The sequence below is a fragment of the Chiloscyllium plagiosum genome, unplaced genomic scaffold, assembly GCF_037043375.1.
Source record: "Chiloscyllium plagiosum isolate Xiang-an unplaced genomic scaffold, Cpla_swu_hap1 HiC_scaffold_4, whole genome shotgun sequence".
Taxonomy (NCBI): Eukaryota; Metazoa; Chordata; class Chondrichthyes; order Orectolobiformes; family Hemiscylliidae; genus Chiloscyllium; species Chiloscyllium plagiosum.
The window spans coordinates 46,018,727-46,045,086 of record NW_028270142.1 but is presented as its reverse complement, the minus strand read 5'-3'; the positions used below and the strand labels follow the sequence as shown (position 1 = coordinate 46,045,086).

General features: G+C 40.1%; 1 protein-coding gene across 1 annotated transcript in view; it reads right to left on the bottom strand.

The window, feature by feature from the left end:
• Window positions 1–5,734: 5,734 nt before the first annotated feature.
• LOC122549216 (zinc finger protein 407) overlaps window positions 5,735–26,360 on the bottom strand; it is a 525,130-nt gene continuing 504,504 nt past the window's right edge. Inside the window, exons 9-10 of the mRNA XM_087986222.1 lie at window positions 12,417–12,512; window positions 5,735–5,815 (exon numbers count right to left, since the gene is read on the bottom strand). Coding sequence (XP_087842348.1) covers window positions 12,439–12,512 — 74 coding nt within the window. The 3' untranslated portion in view covers window positions 5,735–5,815; window positions 12,417–12,438. The remainder of the gene's footprint in view (window positions 5,816–12,416; window positions 12,513–26,360) is intronic.

Sequence of the window (26,360 nt, the reverse complement as noted above, 5' to 3'; positions counted from 1 at the left end):
AAGGTCCCAAAGCTTTTTAGTGTGTTAGTGAGTGAATGGATAGATGGATGAATGTGTAGGTGTGTAAATGTGTAGGTGGGTGAGGCAAATGGGTAAGTGAGGAGGTGTGAGGTAAGTGAGTAAGATGTGTGAGGTAAGTAGGTAGGTGGGTGCATGGAGGCAGTTGGGTGAGGCGGGTAAGTGGTGGGTGGACTGAGAAGGGGAGTCCAGTCAGGTTAGTGGGGTAGTGAGTTAGGGTTGCATTGGAGGGTTTTCAGTGAGGGAAAGGGTCTTTAGTGGTCAGGAGGGCTTGTCACAGGAATCAAAGAGGGAGTCGGGATAGGGGGGTTGGGTAGTGGCCTGCATGAGTGATTGGAAGGTTAGTTGAATAGATATTCGAGAGTTAGACAAGAGATTTTCTGACTGACATTTCCTGAGTAAACATCCATGTCCATACAAAGTCTAATACTAACTCAGTGTTGGAGAGTTTTGTGGAGAGTCACAGGGAGCAGGAAAATTGTTCATCATAAGTCTAAACTTCCTGGATAGTTCCCATGGAGGTCAGCACATTAGGACACCTGCCTCTTGGGTCGTATGTCTGGCCTTTAATGATCCAGAGGCTGGAGGCTTTGGGTCATGATCTTATTGGCTGGTGGAACAGGCTCAAAGGGTGAGATGGCCTTCTCTGCTCCTATTTCTAATGTGCTTATAAGTTAATACAAATCTAATGGAATGTACTCAGCTCTTAAGGAAATGTGAGTGATAGTAAAGGTGGAGAGGAGCAACAGGAGAAGCAAAGGGCTGCAGGACAGGTCAAGTACAAGTTAACTGGTATAAATTGATAATGTTCCAGATTATTTTTAACATAGCAATGGCATCCTGACAGATAGCTCGAAATCTTGATATACAGCTGGCAGTTAGAGTATGGAATGTATCACCTGAAAGTGTGGTGGAGGCAGTTTCAATCGAGGCATTCAAGAAGGCAATGGGTGATTATTTGGATTAAAATAATGTGCAAGAGCATGGGGGTAAAGCAGGAGTTGGCAAGAGGAAACAATGCTCCTTTGAAGAGCTGTTGCAGGCACAGGGCCAAATAACCTGCTTCTGCACCATGATAATTCTGTGATGCTGAGATCTATAGTTGCAGAACACTGAAGGCTATTATAAAATAAATAATTCAAGTATGTTTAACAGAAGCAAAGAAAGAATTCCAGATCAGCATGAGTTCATGAGTTAGTGCTTACCAACATATATTCTAATTATTTCAGTTATAGTCAGAAATTAGTGGATGAGAATAATGTATGGTTATTTGATCTTTCAGAATATTATGTGCCTCATAAGAAAGTTGAATTTATCAACATACATACTAACTAGAAGCAGGAGTAGACACCTTGAGCTTGCTTTGCCATTCAGTAAGGTCATGCCTGTCCAACCTTTCCTCATGAGACAAACCATTCATTCCAGGTATTAGCTTAGTAAAATCTCTCTGAACCTCTTTCAACCCTTTTACACCCTTCTTTAAATAAGGAGCTCAATTCTGTACATTGTACTCCATATATGGTCTCACTAATGCCCTGTATAACTGAAGCTAAACCTCCCTTGCCTTGCGGTAACCAATAACATTCGATGAGCATTTCTAATTACTGCAGCACCTAAGCTTTGTGATTTGTGCATTTGGACACCCAGATTCTTCTGAAACTCAGAAAAATATAACATCTCACCATTTAGATAATATGCTCACTTTTTAATTCTTCCTGCCAAAATGGACTATATCACTTTTTCTCACATTATATTCCACTTGCCAGATCTTTGACCAAACACTTAACCTGTCCACAACACATTATAACTTCCTATACCCTCTTTCGAAATTACTTACCCACCTATCCTTGTATTGTCAGCAAATTTACACACACACACATATATGCTGTAAAAAGTTGAGGCCCTGGCACTGATCCCTGTGACACATCACTTGTAATATTTTGCTAACCAGAAAATTATCCATTTATGCCTACTCTTTGTTTCCTGTTGGCTAAATAATCTTCCAAGTCTATATATTTCCCTCAACATCATGAACTTTCATTTTCTGCAATTACTTTTGATGTGGTATGCTATCAAATCCCTACTGGAAACCTAAGTTACCATTCATCAACAGCTTATGTTTCTTCCTCAAAGAACTCCAAATACTGATTAAACATGACACAGCCAATCTCGTCAGTTGTATTACTACTCAGAAGACAAGGTGATTGGCAATCACTTCAGTTTTATAGTTTTGATCAGCTAAGTAATCTAGAGTTCATTCCGGAGGTATCTACTGTTCATGGCATTAACAAATGGTCACTGTGATTAATTTAGACCCACTGAGAACTGAGCCACAGCATAAAACTGCCAACTTATAAGTTAAATTTGTTTGATAGATGAGAGCTGAGTGAGGATGACAATAAAAAACCCAGGCAATTCTTTTGAAAATTTATCATATCTCCAGCTAAAGTCAAGTCACAGGTATAAGTTTCAAAGGCTGAGACTGTGGATTTTTTTTTAAACAACAGTCCAAAATGCTGCCAGAAGATGTAGACAAGGTAGACAAAGGGCTTCTAGATCAGTTCACTGGGGACTCTGCATACCCTGACGTACAATAGGAATTGCTTGGAAAGGGCAAGCTTATAACTTTGCAGGATTCATGTACTCAGGCAGGCAAATAAAGACACAGATTATTCAAACAGCAAGCCAGCAATTATATTAAGACAAAAGCAGCAGGATAGATGTAGTGAGACAGAAACAAAAGAATGTAAGAACGTATACCAGAGAGAAGGTGTGCAAGAGCTGTGCACTACCATGAGTTCATGAGCAGAAAGAAATATCCTGTATGTGGATCAAACTGTAGAACTTATGGAAATCCTAATCTGTAGGAAAGGATGGGAAGCGCAAAGGAACATGGTAAACACCATATCAGAGACGGAGAGAGACACTGAATCAGAAAGAGAAGTAATCAAAAAATCTATATGTTAGAAGATGAAGACAGATTTGAGGACATAAAAGGCACATGAACCACATATTTGCATGAAGTAGCTGAATTTAATGGCTCCCAGAGAAAGGAAATTTGCACATTAATTGATTATTAATAGCTTAGAGAGGGTGAGAAAGAAGACTATAATCAGAGATTTGAAACTGAAGCTTGACATAACAGCACAGAGCAACATCATCCTGCTCAGAGTATATCAGCAGATCTTTACCAAAAACATTGAAAGAGCCTTTGGAAAGTGGCTCTGAAACCAAGTATCACGATGCTGTGTTATAGGCAGCTGAGATTTGACATACAAATATTGAACAAGGAACAAGTTTAGGCTACTCAGCCCTTCAATATTTCTCCCTAGCAACTCCCACTGCCCCCCAATTTATCTCTCCACCCTGGAGGCTTCCTGCCTCTATTCCTAATGAAGGACGTTTGCCCGAAATGTCGATTTTCCTGCTCCTTGGATGCTGCCTGACCTGCTATACTTTTCCAGCACCACTCTGATCTATACTCAGCCCTTCAAGCCTACTCTGCAATAAAATCATGACTGATCTGACTTTAAACCTTTCATCCCCTTGGTAATCTAGAATCTATCTCCCTCTGCCTTAAAAATATTTAGAGATTCTGCATCCTTTGTCTTGAGGAAGGGAATTCCAAAGCTTCCAATATAAAAACATTGTTCCTCATCTCTGTTTTAAGTGGGTAATCCCAGCTGGGAACAAGCCAAATCACAGTCCCACAAAGAAAATAAATGTTTGCCCTAGGTTACTGAAGCAAAATGTCTTGATATCCTGGAGTTCAGCAGTTATGAAGAACTGCAGCTTATCTCAGTAAACCAGGAGGGACAGAGGCAGCACAAAGGGTCAAAGATGGTGTACCCATTTAAAAATACCCTTCAAAACAAAGCAAGGAAGATCTACTATAAATACATCCAGAGAGTTTTGATGAGATGGTTGGATGTTTTGAAGATTTTGAGTATCCATTGAAGAAACCAACGATTCAACCCCTCCAAGCATCATCCCGTGTCAAGTACCAATAGACCTAAAAGGAAAGCTTAAAGAGAGACGTAAGAAATGGAAGAAAAGAAAGTGATCGCCAGAGTCACAAAGCCTACAGATTGGAATTTACTCAATGTGGTGAGAGGCCAAATGGACAGTTAAGATCTTACCTGCTTTGCAAAGATCATAATCAAGTAATAAAGAGGAATCATGTTGCTATTCCAACACTAGAAGGTGTCATACAAGATAATATTTCTGAAGGTGTAAACATTTATGTTACTTTGGTTCCGTCGACTCAATTGATGTGAGACACTTTGCATGGAAGAAGTTCTGTTAATGCATCTGCACCAACTCTCTAGTATCCAAGATAATTATGCCTGACCAAAAGTTGTTGTATTTATTTATAGCATGCAAAGAATATTCTTGTTATTGAAGAATAATTACTCTTGTGTAGATATTCCACACGTGGTGTATCCTCTACTGATAATCACTATGTCGTGCGTATACCTACAGCGTATGGATTACAGGAGTTCAAGAAGGCAGCTCATCACCACCTTCACAAGGGCAACAAGAAGTGGGCAATAGAAATGCTGATCAGCCAGAGGTGCTCAGGTCCCATGAATGAATCAAAACAAGACACAAGATAAGACAATGACAAAGGAGGATTGGTGGCAGTGAGCTGCTTCAAAACAGTCCTTATCCTGTCCCAGGTACTGGTAGAGGTGACAAATATAATAAGGTATGAAAAGTAGTCATGTGGGAAAATACCAGAGCAGAAGAGATCATACCTACACTGGAAGGAACAAATATTTTCAGCAGGCTTGATGAAGCTTCATGTGTAATCTTTGTTGTTAATAACATTCAACATACCCTTTGGTTGGTTGGTACAAGTTCCTGCTTCTTATCTCTTTGGCCGTAAGTGATCCAGGACATGTTCTGGCAAAAAGTAGATGAGACATACATAGGGTGTAAAGGAACAGTCGGCATAGCTAATGGTCTCCAGATCTATTGTGTAAATAAAAACAACCACCACCATCAACATATAGCAAAGGAAAGAGTCATGAAAAGTGTTCAGATCTAGAATAATCTTATCGAATACAACATAGGAAGAACTACTTCAGAAAAGACACGAAGACGACATAGGAATGGAGGTGTAAACTCAGAGTCAGATCAGCTATGTACTGGATAGGCATCGATACCGACATTGATAAAATGGTGATTAAATGTAAATGTTTGCTCAAAGTACAAAAATACATGGTAGAAAGAGGAGAGAATATCTAATAAAGTATCACCCAGATAATAACAAGCTGTGGGAAATTGATTTATTCACATTCTATCAAGAATAGTTTGACATAGTTACAAACTACACAAAGCAATTTTTAATCCAAATAATTTGAGTGTTATAACAATCATCTTAGCAGCATCAGTTCTGTTTGCTGAGCAAGGAATTCATGAATTGGAACCAATGCAACTCTACAGAATTTAAGGAATTCACTGAACAGTTTAAGTTCAACATCATCCCAATATTATGCAAGGAGACATGAGTTTATACAAATGCATGTCCAGCTGGTCAAGCGAACTGACATAAAATGTCAAGAGATAAAGGAAGATCCAAACCTTATTTCACTGTCACTCCAATTTACATATCTCAAGGCTGTAGAGCTGTTGAACGGAAAGTATGAGGCAACTCTGCCAAGCAAGATATTTCCCTCAAGTATCCAGGAGGAAGTGTTATGGACCAGGCCCGACCCCTCAAAGCGTTTTTAAGCAGATAGTCCAGATTTGTTTTTGATAAGTGGATATTCCAGGAGTGACTCAGCTAGTCTGACTGCCAAGTTTTAAACAATCAGACTTTATTTACAAAATTACAAAATGAAACACAAAGAACAGAAAACAGAATACCAGATAGCTTATCCTATGCAAAAACCCGACATCTATCCCAACTTAATGACGCTGTTCCAAAGATACTTGCAATAATCCCCATTAACAGACCCCTCAGCACAAAAATTAAAAATGACACATTTCAAGTCAGAGGAGAGAGTTCAGCAGCCTTTTTCACACATTCCCTGCTGCGACTAACTCGAATGAAGGCTGGCTACACAGCTAACTGGTCACTCCCCTTTGATTATACCATTTTTTAAAGATATGCAAGGCTTAGGCCTGAGGCATTATCTGTTAGGGGTAAACAAAAAGGCCCCAATGAACCATTCAAACTTCAGAAATGATGGAACCTTGGGTCATTTAGAATGTCTCTTAAAAAAACCAAGGACAGTAAGGCATTCGACAAGGTTCCCCATGGGACATTGGTCAGCAAGGTTAGATTTCATAGAATACAGGGAGAACTAGCCATTTGGATACGTAACTGGCTCAAAGGTACAAGACAGGGGATGGTGCTGGAGGGTTGTTTTTCAGACTGGAAGCCTGTGACCAGAGGTGTGCCATAAGGATCGGTGCTGGGTCCACTGCTTTTCATCATTTATATAAATTATTTGGATGTGAGCATAAGAGGTATAGTAAGTAAGTTTGCAAATGACACCAAAATTGGAGGTGTAGTGGACAGCAAAGACGGTTATCTCAGACTACAAAGGGATTTTGATCAGGTAGGCCAATGGGCTGAGGAGTGGCAGGTGGAGATTAATATAGATAAATGTGAGGTGCTGCATTTTGGAAAAACAAATCTTAACAGGATGTATACTTTTAATGGTAAGGTCCTGGGGAATGTTGCTGAACAAAGACACCTTGGAGTGCATGTTCATAGTTCCTTGAAAGTAGAGTTGCAGGTAGATAGGATAGTGAAGAAGGCATTTGGTATGCTTTCCTTTATTGGTCAGAGTATTGAGTACTGGAGTTGGGAGGTCATGTTGCACCTGGATGGGACATTGGTTAGTCCACTTTTGGAAGATTGTGTGCATTTCTGGTCTCCTTCCTACTGGAAGGATGTTATGAAACTTGAAAGGGTTCAGAAAGGATTTACAGGAATGTTGCCAGGGTTTGAAGATTTGAGCTATAGGGAGAGGTTGAATAGGCTGGGGCTGTTTTTGCTGGAGTGTCAGAGGCTGAGAGGTGACGTGAGAGAGGTTTATAAAATCATGAGGCGCATGGATAGGATAAATAGACAAAGTCTTTTCCCTGGGGTTTGGGAGTCCAGAACTATAGGGCATAGGTTTAGGGTGAGAGGGGCAAGATATAAAAGAGACCTAAGGAGCAACTTTTTCACACAGAGTATGGTAAGTGTATGGAATGAGCTGCCAGAGGTAGTGGTGGAAGCTGGTACAATAGACAATAGGTGCAGGAGTAGGCCATTCTGCTCTTCGAGCCTGCACCACCATTCAATATGATCATGGCTGATCATCCTTAATCAGTATATGTTCCTGCCTTATCTCCATAACCCTTGATTCCATTATCCTTGAGAGCTCTATCCAATTCTTTCTTAAATGAATCCAGAGACTGGGCCTCCACTGCCTTCTGGGGCAGAGCATTCCACACAGCCACCACTCTCTGGGTGAAGAAGTTTCTCCTCATCTCTGTCCTAAATGGTCTATCCCGTATTTTTAAGCTGGTCCTCTGGTTCGGCACTTACCCATCAGCGGAAACATGTTTCCTGCCTCCAGAGTGTCCAATCCTTTAATAATCTTATATGTCTCAATCAGATCCCCTCTCAGTCTTCTAAACTCAAGGGTATACAAGCCCAGTCGCTCCAGTATTTCAGTGTAAGGTAGTCCCGCCATTCCAGGAATTGATCTCGTGAACCTACGCTGCACTCCCTCAATAGCCAGAATGTCTTTCCTCAAATTTGGAGACCAGAACTGCACACAATACTCCAGGTGTGGTCTTACCAGGACCCTGTACAGCTGCAGAAGAACCTCTTTGCTTCTATACTCAATCCCTCTTGTTATGAAGACCAGCATACTATTAGCCTTCTTCACTACCTGCTGTCCCTGCATGCTTACCTTCATTGACTGGTGTACAATTGCAACATGGGCATATGAATAGGAAGGGTTGGGAGGGATATGGGACGGGTGCTGGCAAGTGGGACTAAATTGGGTTGGGATATCTGGTCGGCATGGATGAGTTGGACTGAAGGGTCTGTTTCCATGCTGCACATCTCTATGACTCCAGGACCATCTAACCTTGACAAACGAATAGTTTTGTCACAGAAGGAAAGCAAGAACTCACCAATTTACTGGTAGAAGGAGGTCAACATTTTAAATAGCGTGTTAAATCGCTGCATGCTTTGCTAAAAGGACAAACTACACATGTGCAAAATTCAATTATGAAATGCTAGATTCCAGCAAATTGGTGAAGCTGAGATTCCAAGGTCAAACATGGTCAAGACCAAGAGTGTTAAGCCAATCAGAAGGAATATTTGACCTACATCTGAGTAGGAAAAGCAGAAAAATTGTCAACAACACGAGCAATGTCCCTAACCAGTAAGAAAAAATCACAAACAAATGGTGCAACATCAATAACATTACCAGCCAGTAACAAAGCATTACAAACATCAAGCAGGATTCCGATACCCCCCAAGAGAAATACACATGTCAACATGTGCAGCATGCCAACTCAACACTGAGTGATGAATACCAAACCTACAAGTTGGAGATATAACATCCTAACATCACCTAAGTAATACTATGAATAATAAAAAAAATTCTGACAGAATTTGTAAGAGATCAGTTTAATTATAAAAGAGATTGTGGGCAAAACTCAACAGGTCTGGCAGCTTCTGCAGACTGAGAAACAGAATAACATTTCAAGTTTGATATGACGTTTTTTGAGAACTTATATTTGAGTATAATTATAAAAGTTAATTTTTAATTTTCTTCAGTTAAATACATTGGAAAAGAAAGTTAATTACTTGAACAGTTAAATTGATGTAGAGACATTTTTTTAAAGAAAGAGCAATATTATTGTTATATTATTCATAAAGATATAAGAACTACTTGTTATACAGCCCAGGTTGTGACATTCACTGTTGCACTACAGTCATGTTCTGAGCAAAAAATGTATCTGTCCATCAACCATGTGGAGAGCAGTAAAACATAGACTCAATGAAGCTTCAGCATTTTGAGTCTGAAGCTGTCATTATTTTCAACTTATGGAACTAGAATATATAGGAGGAGTGAGAAGAAAGAAAGGGGAGAGGGGATTGGGGTGTTACAGGGTAAGAAAGAGAGGGAGAAGAACACAGGAAAGAGAGTGTGTAGGAGATTGGGAGAGAGAACAGTAACTTTGAGAATCAGTATGATTATATGGAGAGATTCTGTATAAACCAAAAAGCATTGAGTAACTGAGCCAGAAATAGATGGTGAAAGGGTTATCTTCTAAGGCCACCCTAAGTTAATAATATTTCCACCTCTCAAATAACCAGCAACAAATTGGACCAGTTTTGAATCTGGGCCGGGCCTCACATGAAGGTCAGATCAGGTCAAGGAGCTGAGGATTGCATAACGTATAACATTGCCTGTTTTTCTCATTCTAAAGTTTTAAGAATTGGGACATCCCTCATTTTATGCACTTGTTCCTATTCAATGCCCCACTCATTCCCTCTTGTGTTTTGCACTGTTTCCTGCTCTAGAGGGCAGACAAGCAACCCATTTACAGGGCTTTGTCAAAGATAGCCCTGAATTAGACTTCAGAAGCTGTGTGAAATTGGCCCAGGCTGTTTGCTTTCCAATTTCCTCTCATCCATGCCTTCATCCAGGTGTTGAAGAAGTCACCCTGCAGGAAGACTCTCAAGACTGATATTTTACATTCTGGATTAGTGTTGCTGGAAGAGCACAGTAGTTCAGGCAGCATTCAAGGAGCAGCGAAATCAACGTTTCGGGCAAAAGCCCTTCATCAGGAATAAAGGCAGAGAGCCTGAAGCGTGGAGAGATAAGCTAGGGGGATATTTTACATTCTTAATCGTAGATGGGTGTCCAACTGAAAAATGCATGGATCACTAACTCCCAACATTTGAAAGATATCAGGTAATCTGTATAGTGGTCACTGACTATGTGCAGGAAGGCAAGACGTTTGTGGGCACAGGGGGCTGACCATGAATTGTAAGTTGAGTATGGCATCCCATTTGAGACACTCCTTTAATTTCTTGGCACTGTGGCAGCTGCACCAGAATGCATATGTTGGAGCCATGAGTATTTTGTGTGGAAGAATTTAAAACCCAGTGAGCTAGGTTTGAAACATTCAGGCTCTTTGTCAGGGAAGAAAGAACATTTGAATGTAGTTGATCCATTCCCCTGACAAATAATAAGTGTTTAAGGACATATTCAAAGATCACCCCTATGACTCATTCTGGCTCCCCAGATATCATAGACTCCATATAGTATGGAAGCAGGCCATTCAGCCCATCAAGTCCACAGTGACTCTCTGAAGAGCATTTCACTCCCTACTCTATCTCTGTAATCCCACATATTCCATGGGGAATCCACTTAATCTATACATTCCTGGACAATATGGGCAATTTAGCAAGGCCAGTCCACCTAACCTGCATATCTTTGGACTGTGGGAGGAAACTGGAGCACCTGGAGAAAAACAAGCACAAGGAGAATGTGCAAACTCCACGCAAACAATTGCCCGAGTTTGAAATTGAACCTGCGTCCCTGGTGTTGTGAAGCAGCACTCAGCCACTTTGCCACCCAAAGATAGCTGAGAGAAAGGAACCAGGAGCTGGGGAGGTCCCCAGATCAAGGACAGCCCAAGGATGGATGATGACTCTTTGCCAGTCATCCTGGTCACTCTGAGTCATAAGGATGAGGTCCCAATGCCTGTGGACAGAAATTGTCTGGCAGAAGTTAGCAGCTTTGAGATTATCCAGCATACCTGGCTGTGGGTGTGGGAAAGCATGCAACCTTTTGAGATCCATAGGGTGACAGATGAGGCAATTAGGAGACTGTTATCTGTGGTGTAAGATGGCATGATTCAGACATGTTCCACTGTATGGCAATAATCGTTATGGATAGGGGGTTAACTGCAATGCCTGTTAGTTGGTAAAGTGCATTCAGAAATGTGTACAGCCAGCAAAATGTATAATTTAAAATCATGATTGTAGTACAAGAGCATCATTACACTTTCCTTCTTTAATTACAGATGAAGAGATCACACAATGCCAGAGCGAGAGAGAAAGAGGGCCATACGAAGTGGGTCAATCCTAGCCATCTTAACAGTAATTGAGGAGGTATTCCTGGAGTTGGATACCATTGATTGGAGCTGAGTTATAGGTTGAGGTGAGTTCGATGATGGACCTGGGGTAGTGAGTTCCAAGGACTCATGTCAATAGTTCCTGAAAACAACTGCTGGAGCGGAGTTGGAAATTGGGGAAGCCGACATGGATAGGTGGTTTGTGATTTTGGAAGCTTGGAGGAAGGTGGGCCTCTATGTTGAAGAGTCTGTGGTTCAAACACTGGTTAATACCTCCCAATGGTTCTTGAGTTTGCCTTGACGAAGTTTGTCTCAAAGGTAAAAAGGCCCTTCATATTCCTTCTCTTTGTTTCCCCCACCAGCAAGATTTCGCCAGCTGCAGGCTTGAATCCTGAGTTACTGACTGTAACCTCTGAGTAGAAAGTGAAGGTTTTCGAGGATAAAACATCATGTCCTTGTTCTACATCTAGCACAATGATGGACATGTACAGTTCAGGGACAAGAGACAGACATAATGGTGAGAATCATTGTTGTATGAATAGTTGGTTGAGAGCAAGTTAGAACAGACCATTGGCAGTTGGAGGAGTGATGTTGGAGATCAAGATACTGAGCCCCAGGCTGGACACAAGATTTTGACATTGCCCATCAAGGAACATAGAGATGTGTTGGATAAACTAAAGGAGTTGCATGTACGGGCACGGACAATGGAAGAGTCCATTTAAGCCATGGGTACTGCTATCTCTCACTCTTCAAAACATGTGACTTTCTCTAATTGAGACACTGATGAATGTCATGGAGGACCAAATCCAGCAGCTCATTGATGGAATACTGGCTCTAATGAAGGGCTTTTGCCAGAAACATCGATTTCGAAGCTCCTTGGATGCTGCCTGAACTGCTGTGCTCTTCCAGCACCACTAATCCAGAATCTGGTTTCCAGCAACTGCAGTCATTGTTTTTACCTTAGAATACTGGGTCTGCCTGCTGAGGTTTGAATATTGCTTTGGTTTATTGTGAACATAGGTAAATTTTGCTTTCATGTAATTTTTGAGATACTGTAATTCTTTTGCGTTGAGATAAACTTGAATTGGACTGTTTTGCTGCTGTTATGGGACTTTGCGATAATGCTGAACCTTCTGCTCCACTTAATTTGGTAACTCACATTGCTCTTAGGGGGTCCTGATGACTGTGACAGGTGTTAATGAGTTAGTGATACTCTGGTCACTAAGTGTCAGAGGTTTTGTTGTCTCACGGTCACTCAGACCTTCCTATGGACCGGTTTGCACACCTACCTCATCTTCAGCATACTTGTCATCAGACATCCTGGGTTGTCTCCTTCAATTGCTCATGTATCAAGGACTGGCTTCTAGGCTGGTAAGATGAACAGTCTATAAAGCAGTTTAAATATTTCTTGTGAATAATGATTTCAGTTGCATCTTAGTCTCACTCATAAACCAAATTTCATATCCGTTTTAGCAGAACTATAAAGAGGAAAATTTAGTCAAGGTTGTGGTGGTGGTAGTTGTTGGCCATTTAGCATGGCCTGCAGCTACACCTACCCCCAGTGAGTGTTGTACGTTTTGCATTTTTGGGATGTGGGCATCACAGTTAAGAGTGCCATTTAGCACATTTAGCTTGTGAGCCTTTAAACCTGTTTAATACACTCCACCACAACCTAGAGGGAAAAGCTTGATAGACATCAGTGATTCTTGGAAACAAAAGTTCTGGTCATAGGATGCTCCATTTTGAAGTGTGCAAGACGGGTCAGACCAGTATGAGTTTTTCTGCGGGGTTTTCTGGTTTTTCCTTCAGGAAAGTACTCCCACACCAAAACTCTGTTCTGGTACCAAAGCTGGCTTCAGACAGCTAAACTATCCCCTGTCTTCTTGTCTGGGTCTCCAAGGCTAACTAGTAAGTTCAGATTGACCTCTGATAATAGGCCCTTAACTAAGTTGATTGACCTCTTCCTGCATATTTACTGATATCCTTGATGCTTACCACATCTAATATTCAGCAAGGTTGACTAACCCTAACACAGCCCCTTTATTTGTTGCTGTTGCTGCTGCTGCTTGCAGATCCTCCTGCTATGAGATCTGCTATCATGGTGCCAGGCTTGTCTGTTCCATACCATTCTCACCCATTGACAGCAGTTCATCTGTAATTGCTCATGACATCCATCATATAACCGTACCCAGGTTGACTCCTCTTTCTGCTACTCTCCATTTGCAGGAGAGTAACAGGATCTCCGTTACTTTTCAGTTCTGTACAAATGGCTGAAATATGGCTGACTTTGTATTTGTCCAATATCAATTTTTAGAGTCTCAGCTTGTTAAGAATTTTACTTTATCCTTTATTTGTGGGATATAGATTAAGCTTTTGTGTTCAATTCCCCCCAGTGAGTGTTATACATTTTGCATTTTCAGGATGTGGGCATCACAGTCAAGAGTGCCATTTAGCACATTTAGCTTGTGAAGCCACTCCAATGGGATGTTCAACGTTTGGTGTAGGCTTGCAGTCAACTATATGACAGGTAATGTAAGTGTAGTGATTGCATCAAGGTTAGCCAGGTGGACCTCATAGAATATGAGTTCCCTGATTGCGACTGTTCATCTGGTCCAATCAGGGAGCCTTGGCTGACATCCTGTTAATTCTGAAAGCTAACTCTTAGGGAGCTGGATCAGTGTCAAGTTCTGTCCACATGTAATTAAAGGTTGGCTTGGTGACAGGATACTGCCTCTGTGGAGTCATTTCACTACGGATGGCAGGAATTTCACCCTAAAGGACATTAATATTGACAGCTTCATAGTCACATTTACTCATGAGCACTATTGATTTCCAGATGTTTCAAAGTACCATGGTGTGATTTGAACTCACCTCAGCCTTCCTAATCTAGAACACATTTTGACAAATAGGATAGTGAGAAGAGATATAAACAATGGCATGGTTTTCAAAAGTGAGCAGGAGCAAAGGGACCCGGGGTTCATGTGCATAGAGCCTTGAAGTTGGTAGCATAGAACAAGAGAGTAGTTAACGAAGCATAGGGAATTTTGGGTTTTATAAATAGAGATATTGGATGCAAAAGCTGGAATGTTATCCTGGACCCTTATCTCGCTCTGTTTAGACCATGGCTAGAGTATTGTGCAATAAAAGCAGAGTACAGGTGAAATTCAGCAGGTGAGGCAGCATCTGTGGAGAGAAAACAGAGTTAATGTTTTGAGTCCGGTGTCCTTTCTTCAGAATGGAGCACTGTCTCACCTGCTGAGTTTTCCCAGCAATTTCTGTTATTGTTTCTGATTTCCAGTTCTTTGGTATTTTCTGTTGCAGAAATTCAACAGGTTACAGAACAGTTTTGAAGAGGAGTCATATTGAAAAGTCAAATCAGTTTCTCAATTTCTGTCCAATACTCTTCGTTAAATACAAGCAAGATACCATGGATACTATAAAAATTAAATGAATACTAAACATGCTGGAGAAAATCAGTAGGTCTGGCAGCATCTGTGGAGAGAGAAACATCGCTATAATGGAGGGGAGGACAATGATGAAGCAGTTGAAGGTTGTTGTGTCTGAGAATATTATTCTGAGGAACCCCTGCTGTGATGTGCTGTGGCTGAGATCATTGACCTCAAATCACCACAACCTGTGCAGAATTTACCTCCTAATTCCCATTGACTCTGGTTTTGCTCCGCACATCGGTATAATGTAAACTTGAAAAGCTTTAAAGTTAGAAGAATAAATAATCACATTAAGAAGAAATTACAGAAGAAATAATATGCCTAGTATATTTAATTTCAGACATTGGTTAAATAAAGGATTGGGCAATTTCTACCTCTGTAAACTGGAGGTCATTGTAAACTTTGCTGTCTGTGTCCAAATTTACATCAACGTCTGGTCAATCAAGCCTGTGTCAGGAACTATACTGGCTTTCATTTAAACACCTCTGTCTTCAAATCTTTGTTCTCAATTTCATCCATGCCATCATCTTTTCACATCTCCCCCAGCCCTGCAAAGCTCCAATTCTGGCCCCTTGATCATTCCTGATTTTAAACATCGTAGTGGCCGTGCCTGCAGCTGCCTTGCTCCAAGCTCTGGAATACCCATTCTACACCTCGACATTTCTCTTTCTTACTTCTATACTTCAAGACGTCCTTTAAAATCTAATTCTTTGACAAAGTCTTTTGATCATCTACCAAATATCTCCTTATATGGATCAATGTTCTTTTTTGATTCTTATTCTTATAAAACCTCTGTAAAGCAACTTATGATATAGAGTCATAGAGATGTACAACAATGAAACAGACACTTCGGTCCAACTCGTCCACGCTGACCAGATATCCCAACCTAATCTAGTCCTATTTGCCAGCACTTGACCCATGTTCCTCTAAAACCTACCATATTTCCATCCAGATACTTTTTAAATGCCATAATTGTACCAGCCTCCACCACTTCCTCTGGCAGCTCATTCCATACATACACCACCCTCTGCGTGAAAAAGTTGCCCCTTAGGTCCCTTTTATATCTTTCCCCTCTCACCCTGAACCTATGCCCTCTAGTTCTGGACTCCTCCACCCCAGGGAAAATACCTTGTCTCTTTATCGTATTCATACCCCTCAAGATTTCATAAACCTCTGACACTTCAGAGAAAGTAGCCCCCAGCCTATTCAGCCTCTCCCTACTGCTCATAATCCTCCAACCTTAGCCAAATCCTTGTAAATCTTTTCTGAACCCTTTCAAAATTCACAATATGCTTCTGATAGGATGAAGCGAACTGCATGCAAAATTCCATAAGAGGCCTAACCAGTGTCCTGAACAGTCTCAATATGACCTCCCAACTCCTATACTCAATACACTCACCAATAAAGGAAAGCATACCAAATGCCTTCTTCACTATCCTATCTGCCTGTGACTCCAATTTCGAGGAGGGTTTTACCATGCAATAGATGTTCTGTAAAGACACATTGTTGCTGTTTAATTATAGACAAAATGTGCTGTTTTGGACTCCAGGAAATATTGGAGAAGCAATAGGCCTCATTTTCAACCACTGAGACTGAAGCAGAGCCCTTAAACCTACAGCTAAGAGATTCATTCCTGACTATATGATGGAAAGATGTTCATTGATGAAGCAATTGGGGATGCTTGGATCAAGCTTTGATGGTGATGATGCCATGCTTCCCTGGGCCTGCAACAATTATGACCATCTTCCTGTGTGTCTTGGATGACAACATTCATACATTTCATTTCCACCTGGGCACCTGAGGGCCACAATTGCTTGCACAACACATTCATATAGTTTGCCACCTCTGAAATTCAGCCCTGGATTCCAGGTGTCAATCAAGGCTGCTAGCAGTTTTGTCAGTGCCCATCACTGTTCGAGTAAATAAAATCAGGGCTGACAGAGAGTAAATGGTGAAGCAGCAGAAGATGGTTATGTCTCGGACATTATCTTGAGGAACACCTGCAGTGATGTCCTGTGGCTGAGATAATTGATCTTGAACCACCACAACACTGTGGAGAATTTACTTCCTGATTCCCATTGACTCCGGCTTTGTTCCTCACATAGGTACAATGTAAATTGAAAAGCTAAAATAATAAATAAACACATTGAGAAGAAATAATATGGCAAGCAGAGATGGGTTAAATAGAATACAGGATTGGACAATTTAGAGAAAATGTTTGTTATGATACAGAATTGTTTCCAAGGCTGAATTCTTTGAGGGAACAAATTACTGCAAATGCTGGAATCTGAACTGAAAACAAAGAATCCTGGAGATCACAGTGGGTCAGCCAGCATCCATGGAGAGAAAGCAAGCTGGCGTTTCGAGTCTAGATGACTGTTCATCAGAGCTGAAACATTAGCTTTCTTTCTATCCATGGATGCTACCTGACCCGCTGAGCACTGATATACCTATGCCACTTTATTTTCATTATCTGACAGACTTTTAAATATTGCTCTTTTATTTCCCTTATTTTAAAAGACTTTTAAATTTTGTAGTAGAGCAATGCTTGTTTAGTTTCCTTCTTTTAAAGCATTAACTGCTGTTATACAGCAATGTTGCATCTCCGTACTGCTTATTGGAGATTTTCTGTCATTTCTACTGTCAAAGTAGAGATTTTGTGCTTTTTCATGGGCAAAGTAAATGATTTCTGGCCTTTCCAGTCAGAATAAAATTTGCAAATTCTTTACACAAGTTTCCCCAATAAAGCCTAGTGTCTGTAGCTTTAGTAGATTCTTCCCTGCTGAACTGTTCATTCCACCACTTTTATTGCAGCATCAGTAGTCATTTCTGTGCCCTAGATTTCCCTACTACAGTAATGCTTCACAATGTCTGCTCATTATGCCAACAAATGTTCAATGTGACTGTAAATACTCCTTTTTTTTAACGTCTAGCCCCTTTGGCTCATTCTACAGCAACAAAGTTTTCTTTTTGCCAACAGGGACTTTCTAAACTTTACCCATGGAGCTCAAATGCCTGTTTTCTAGCTGAATTTCAAATCAAGACTGCTCTTACAGATTCTCACTGCTCGACAAATCTGTGACTCCCAGGTATAACTAGCTTCTAGCTCACACTTGTTTGTATGCATTTTACAAAGTCTGAAATAAAAGGCATTTACTATTAAATGTTCCTTCTCCTTTATTGATCACTGACAAGTTTCTGTTCAGGTTGTGTCATTGTTAAACTGCTTTAGTATTCAATTGGTGTAACTACTGACTGACATTAAGAGTAATTCTTAAATCTGTCATGTCTTTAAAACATCCAATACTGTTCCTCGCTATACTGGAATTCTCTGCTCTTGGGAACACTGGAATTCTCACTGATTAATACCATGATGTAACAACAATGATGATCACAATTTCATGTCTGGTTTTGGGATATCAACGATTGCCAGCTCATAGTAGAGGCAATTGTTTCTTACAAATGGTGTCTTCACAAGAAAATGTCCTTGTCTTGAACAAGTTATAGTTTATTATTTGGTCGCAATCATGTGCAAGTTACATTAGTAAGATTAACATTATTACCAAGACTATGAGAAGACCTGTAAATATGTGTGTTCACTCCCCAGGATCTTAAGATGTTCTGCCTTATCCCCAGCCAAGCATGTAAGACAATGGCCAAATTGAGTGGAGCTTGCTGCGGCTTCAATATTAACTTTTTCAGAGGAATCACCTTCGACAAAACAACTCAATTTGCTAATATCATTTTGGGAAGGAAATTGGTTGTTCTTACCTAGTCTGGGCCAATTTATGATTCTAGATTCAGTGCAATATGGTTGACGATAACTGCAGTCAGAGCCTTGCACCCTCACGAGTCACTCATTTAAAGAACAAAATCTGGCAATGCCCACGCCAAGGGAAGAAGTAAGAAAAAGTGTTAAATATTAAAAAGCTGTATGGGTGACCGATGGCAATTAAACAGGAGGCTTCCTTCACCTTGTTTGATCCAAGAAAATCAAATTCCTCGGAATCTGGAATCAATGTTGGGAGGTGTCAATGCTATTGCGAAAGTAAACTCAGTGTGCATACAATAATTTACTACAACTTGTTTACTTGCCTGCCAAAAAGCATTCTCATCTCCAGTAGTTATTAAATAATTAAAGCATCCTTTAGTGCTGAAAATACAAAATGTCCCAAAGCCGTAGCCTCATATTGTACATATGAGTGTGAACACAGTTGGACCTTTGTCTTTGAAATATTGGGCTTGGATATTCATGGCATTAACATGTTGTTACCTCATGCTAGGTGAACCAACACAACTCTGCACATTACAGTGTCAGCTGTGGTACAGTGGGTCTGATTCAGAAGGATGTGGGTTCACTTACCATTCCAGAGAGTTGAATACAAACATCTAGACCAGGGGTGGGCAATTAATTCTTCCAAGGGGCCACATGAGAAACCTGAGTTGTGTTGGAGAGCCGAACCAACAATAAATTGAACATAATTCTGCTCAGTATTAATTTTCTCCCATTGTAAGAAGTACTAAATTATATAGTTTTGCACTGAAACTTATAATCAAAAGAATAAGGATATTCTGTTATAATAAAGATAAGAAATTGTGGAGGAGGTCAAATATAGAAGAAATAAACAGTAAAAACAATAATTTCAGTATTTCATTTTATTTTTAACATGTTAATCTCACAAACCAATAATGAAAAGTTGTTTCGTTATTGTTCAGTATTACAAACAACTCTATACAAAAAGCAATAAGTGCTTTTAATGTTTTTCAGTTCACTTTACTTGTTTAGTGAGAAAACTCCAGTCTGTTTTGGGCTTGAGCAAGTGCACTGAAATCTGGGTGAATATCTGAGGTGGATATGCGAAGGACAGCTGAGGTGTGATCATCAGTGATAGAGGATCTGTATTTGGATTTGTTGAACTTCATCACGGAGAATGTCTGTTCACATATATAGGTAGATGCAAAGAGGACTAGAATCTTCTGAGCATGCCTCATGTGTGGAAAGTTCTCCTCTTTGAGGGAAGAGTAAAAATCAAGCAGTGAGACTGACCTAAAGTACTCTGCCAGAAGTGTGTCAGACTGCAGGTCAATGAGTTCAAGCTGAATATCACTAGGTGCATTCTCTACATTGCATGTAAATGGGGAAAAAAATCATGTGCATTTCATTCTCAAGTCTTGAAATCACCTTGAAAATTCACCATGCAGCACTTCTAACATAGATGAGTACCTGTGGAGGTGATCAACTGAAGGTGCAGCTTCCTTCAGTGTTGGCAAGTGGGTGAGAATGTTGTTGTCCATTTGGCTTGAGAGAAGCTGCAACTTTCTCATAAAAGCCTTCACCAAGTTGTACATTTCATGCACAAAAAAGCCCTTGCACTGCAGTTTCACATTTTTTTTAGATTAGATTAGATTAGATTAGATTAGATTACTTACAGTGTGGAAACAGGCCCTTCGGCCCAACAAGTCCACACCGACCCGCCGAAGCGCAACCCACCCATACCCCTACATTTACCCCTTTAACCTAACACTATGGGCAATTTAGCATGGCCAATTCACCTGGCCCGCACATCTTTTGGACTGTGGGAGGAAACCGGAGCAAACCCACGCAGACACGGGGAGAGTGTGCAAACTCCACACAGTCAGTCGCCTGAGTCGGGAATTGAACCCGGGTCTCTGGCGCTGTGAGGCAGCAGTGCTAACCACTGTGCCACCGTGCCGCCCAAATGAACATTTAGTTCATTCATAAGTGCAGTCACATCAAAACCAAAACCAAAGGTCTGCAATCCAGTCTGCATCTGAAAGCTGTGGAATGACATTTCCTTTCTTCACACAGAAATCTTGAATCTCTTCTCTCAGGTCCCATACACTTTTCAGCATTTTGCCCAGGCTGAGCCACCTGACAGCTGTGTGGTAGCCTATGTCACGATGTTCAGTCTCATTTTCCTCCAAAAGTGCAACAAACTGCCTGTGATTCAAAGCTCTTGCCCTGATGAAGTTAACTATTTTAGTTAAAAATTAACCATGTGGTTGATGTTGTAACACTGACTTACACAACACTTTCTGATGTATAATACAATGTAAAAATACCAATTTCCGTTCAGGGTCAATTTCTGTCACTTTATCCTGCATTCTCTTTAAGAGTCCAACATTTTTCCTGTTAGATTTGGACAACCATCCGTTGTCACACCCGCCAGCTTGTCCCATTTTAGTCCCAACGTGTCCAAACATGCACTTACCTCAGTGAACAAATCATTACCAGTTGTTGTTCCTTTCATCGACTGCATAGCTGCCAGCTCCTCCATGATTTTAAAGTCTGTAGTTATCCCACGTACGAAGATGAGTAGCTGGGCTGTGTCACGTACGACGCAGCTCTCATCCAAAGCCAAGGAAAAAAAGTCAAAGTTTACCGCTCTGTGCTGCAGCTGAAGCTCCAGATTTCTCACAATGTCCCTAATTCTTCTCATTACAGTGTGTCAGGAGAGGAGCACTTTCTCAAATGCCTCCCTTTTTCTCCGGGCATATTAGTTCTGCAAAGTCCAACAAACACTCCTTAATAAACTCTCCATCAGAAAACGGTTTACTGTTTCTGGCGATTTTGTGGGATATGACATAACTTGTCTTGGCGTAAGCTGACATTTTGAGGGCTAGCCAGCAAGTACACACGTGCATGTGTGTCCATACATAAACAAAAAAAAGCATCCTTTTCAAAACAAAAGCAACACAGTTGTATTGCGTGCATGGCGTAAATACTTTTTCACTTATGTTCTAATTTAAGATTGACCTCATGCGGGCCAGACAGCAACAACCAAAGGGCCGGATATGGCCCGTGGGCCGTAAAATGCCCAGGTCTGATCTAGACCAACAGTCCCAGTGCTTTGGGAGTGCTGCACTCCTGAAAGAGCATTCTTCCAGATGAAACTCTAAACCAAAGCCCCAAATCTACTTTCTCAGGCAAATTTAAAATTTTCTGTTACACTACTTTGGAGAAGAGGTGGTGTTAACAGTGTACTGGCCAATATTTATAGATATTATGGAATCAACCCGTTCAGAGATGTTATTACACCTCTGGAGCAGATGAGACTTATATCGCAAAAACTGTCAAGTCTGGTCATTATCACATTGCTGTTCTTGTTCACAAACTGCCTGCCACATTTCTTGCATTGCAACAAACAGTTCATTAGCTGTAAAATTATTTGGGGAATCCTAAGATCATGAAAGGTGCCATTTAAATGCAATCTTTTGTTTTTTTATTGTAAATGTATTTAAAACAAAAACTGCTTACAGAGACAAAGCTACAAGAGCATAAAACGTTTTCAATGTATGCAAAATTTAAAAATATATCGCGGTTAATTATCAAATTATTTTTGGGAAGAATTTTATCAATTCAATTCAATGATCGTCATGATTTGGATTCTCCATTTACAAATGGAGTTTGCAAAACGAAGCAAGGATCTATCTCCTAGTTATCTATTGAAAAACATTCTCATAAAGCAGCTTTACTTCCACTAGCTGCCTACATGCTAACATAGAAGTGAAATGAAGAGTAAATCACTCTGCAATAAATCTGCACACTCCCCCCAGCAGAGGGAATTAGCTTCCATCAGGAGTGACAAAAAAGAACAGCTGCTTCCTAATTGAAGACATTCACGTAACTGACTAATCCAACTGTCACATCTGGAGTAGTGCATTGATCCACTAGATACATCTAATGAATCCAAAGCAATGAAATTAAAGGAGGGGGTAAGGCAGGGTGACAGCACTGTTAGTATGTTTCATTAGCATGGGAACAACATACTATAGTAATGATTGTGCTACTTCAATGTACACTTCATTGTTAAGTGTTACTTACTGATAAAGGAACACAAGGTGAGTTCTACTAAATGCAATATGCATTTACGGAAATTGTTCTGCTTACATATTAGACCACATTGACTCCTAATCAAAACACATCTCAACATTAAAATTGCATCCTTGCTTCCAAATCCATTCAACACCTCACACCAAACGTACCTTCATTTCCTTAAAATATTGTCCAGCTTCACAACTGTTTAAGAGCCACATACTCCTCCAATTCTACTTTGATGAGGATCCCTGATTTTATTCATTTCACCATGGATGTCCATGTTTTCAAACTCTAAGCTCTGGAATTTCTTGTCTACACCTACCTATCTCACTTTTCTCTGTTAGACACTCCTTAAAACCTATTGTTTGGTACCTGCCCCAATATATTGTTATGTACTTTGGTCATTCTGCTTTATACTACTATTGTGAAGTGCCTTGAGATTTTAATATTATGTTAATGGTGCTATACAAATATATGCAATACAAAGTCGTTGTCATAGAAAATCAGCACTCTTTTTATACACTTGATCAAATTTACATTAGTCTCAACTGGACTATGCCAGTTAATGCCCAAATCTACCTGTTACCTGGCCTATTTCAACATATCCTATCAATCTGTTCTCTATTCTGTTCTTCCTCATGTGTTTGTCTTCCTTCTCCTTTAATGCATCCATTCTATTCACTTTCAACTACTCCATGTGGCAGTGAGTTCCACATGGTCACAATTCTCTGGAGAAAACATTTCTATTCCTTTTTCAGCAAAAGAGGCATGGCCATGAAAGGAACCTTACTAAGGCACAGCATGAGGCAAATGGATTGGAGAGTCATTCTTTGGCAAAGGAGCAAGAAAAAGTTGAAACATCACAATTGAGCAGGATGGGCTGGCTCATTCAATCAGGATTCAACAAACCACTTCAGAGGTATAAAGCAGAAACAATTACGGAGGTCATAGACAAGCATGGGTAGATGGTTGGTTAATGGATTGAAAACAGTAAAGGAATAAGCAAGTCCATTTTCAGGCTGGCTTGTTGTAACTAATGGAGTGTTGTGAGGATCAACGCTTGTGCCTCAGTTATTTACAATCTTCTCAATGAGGATGCAAAGTTGAGTGGGAAAGTAAACTATGAGTGTATGAGAAGCCTATAAAGGGATATTCGCTGGTTAAGTGAGAAGGTGACTGACATTGTGGGGAAATGTGGAATTATCCCATTTTATTGAAGAATGGAAAATTATACTAATTTATAAGAATTGGACAATTAGTAAATGCTGGTATTTGAAATGATACTAATGGAAGATGAGTTACATGGATAAGAGAAAGTAACTTTCAGGTACAATATGCAATTAGATAGATGAAAGATAAGTAAGCCTTTATTGCAAGGGGGTTCCATTTTAGAATAAGAGGTAATCTCATTGCAATACATAAAGTTCTTACAGCGTTTGATAGAGTAAGTGCTGAAATGCTGCCACCCCTCTCTGAAGCATCTAGGACTGGGGTCATAGGTCATAAGATATGGTGTTTGCCACTGTGATAGAGAGCACAGTTTACCATAGGTTCACCTGCAGCATCAATTCTGACAGATTCGGACTAATTGAGACATATAAGATAATCGGAGGGTTAGGTAGGCAGACAGTGAGATCCTTTTTTTCTCAGATGGTGATAGCTAGCATGAGGGGACATAGTTTTAGATTGAGGGGTGATAGATATAAGACAGAAGTCAGAGGTAGTTTCTTTACTCAGATGTGGAATGCACTGCCTGCAACTGTAGAAGATTCACCAACTTTAAAGGCATTTAAATGGTCATTGGATAGGCATATGGACAAGAATGGAATAGTGTAGGTTAAATGGGCTTCAGATTGTTTTCACAGTTCGGCGCAACATCAAGGGCCAAAGGGTCTGTACCGTGCTTTAATGTTCTATATACTATATTCTATGAAAGTAGTAGGAACTCAATTTAAGAGAACCTTGTTTGCAGGTTTCACAATCCTGAGTGATATCAAAGGTTCCATCCCTACACCTTGTCATTCTTGTATTTCACCTTAAATTAGTGATCATTCCAGTTGAACACTTGCAAAAATTTTGAGGAAGTCTAGGTACCTCATGCCATTTTTGTTATTATATGAAGCATGTAATAATCTGGAATCCACTGCCTGAAAGCAGGTTGGATAGTTATTTTCAAAAGGACACTGGATATATATTTGAAAAGAAAAGTCACTTCAAGGAATTAACAGTAGAGTAGAACTAATTGGCCACTCATTTTGGGAGCCAGCACAAATAGGATGGGTGAAACAGCCTTCTTCTGTGCTCTGTTCTATAATCCCAACTACCTGCCAGCTTGATTGAATGGTTGTAAAAGATCCCGTGGCATTATTTCAAAGATAAACAGGAGTGATTTCACCACCATACTCTTCAATATTTATCCTTCAATCAGTACCACAAAAACAGATGATCTGGTCGTGTCACAATACCAGTTGTCAATGTTTGTTGTGCGCAGATAGACTGTTATGTTTCCTACAACACTTCAGAACGAACTACATTGTCTGTACAACACATTGGAATATCCAGTGATTGGTATAAGTGCCATGTAAATATAACTGTTTTCTTTTCAAGGATACAAACTTAATTGGAAGTTCATAAACCATTATCTCAATGCCACTATAAACAACATTAGGACCAACTGTACTAATGAAATATATTATTGGTTACTGACTTGTTTGATGTCATGTTGCATCCATTTAACTCCTTTACTGTGCCATCTTCTGGTTCACTGCATTGCAATCCCAGCAAAATCTAGAGCAGAATTATGGGGGCAGTCCAACTGGGGTAGAGAGGCAGCCTAATGGGTGTTTGAGCAGAATTTAAAGTAACAGCAAATATCAAATTTGTCCCTTCTTTGTAGCCTGGGAACAGGTACCAATTTGTATGATGATACTTTCAATGGGACATGTGACTTATACATTCACAGTGGAAATCATTGTCTTGCTAGAGCAAAAATAATTTGACACTAAGCCATTGCAAATAAATATTAGTAGATGTAATTGAAGGAGAGTTGGAAAAGTTTAGAGGAAATTGCAGAGGTTATGTTTACGCTGCTGAAGGCATGGTTATTAATCGCAGGCAACCAAAAGCAATGACATGCAAGGGGCAATATTAGAATATTGCAATGATTTAGAAGGGTTGTAGCATGGAAGAAGATTATTAAAGAAACAAAGAAAAAGGGTAACTAAAGACCAATTAGCTTACTATATGTTGTTGGGAAAATGTTAGAGTCCATCATAGAAGATACTATAGCAGAACTTTTAGAAATACATGATATGATCAGCATGGCTTCATGAAGGGGAAATCATGCCTGACTAATCTATTTGGGGATAGATAAAGGGGAACTAGTAGATGTAGAATATTTGGATTTCCAAAAAACATTCATTAAGGTACCGCACATAATGATATCTGTTATATTAACATATATAGAGGATTGGCTAACTAATAGAAGAGAACTGGGATTGGGGAGTATTTTCAGGATAGTGACCCATAACCAGTAAAGTTTCACAGGGATCAGTGCTAGGCCACAATTATTTATAATTTATATTAATGATTTGGATGACAAAGTGAATGTACTATTACAAAGTTTGCGAATGACACAAAAAATAAGTGGGAAGGCAAGTCATGAGGATGACATAATGATTCTATAGAGAGATTTAAGCAGGTAAGTGGTTAGCTAAAATTTGGTGTATGGAAGATAATGCAGGGAAATATAATGTCTTGTACATTGGCAGGATGAAGAGTGGATCTGAATATTATTCAAATAGGGCAAGATTGCAAAAATCTGCAGCATGGAGGGATTTGGGAGTCCCAGTGCATGAATCACAAAAAGCAACCATCCAAGTTCAGCACGTAATAGGAAAGGCAAATAAAATGTTGCCTTTGTTTCAAAGGGAATTATGCAGGGC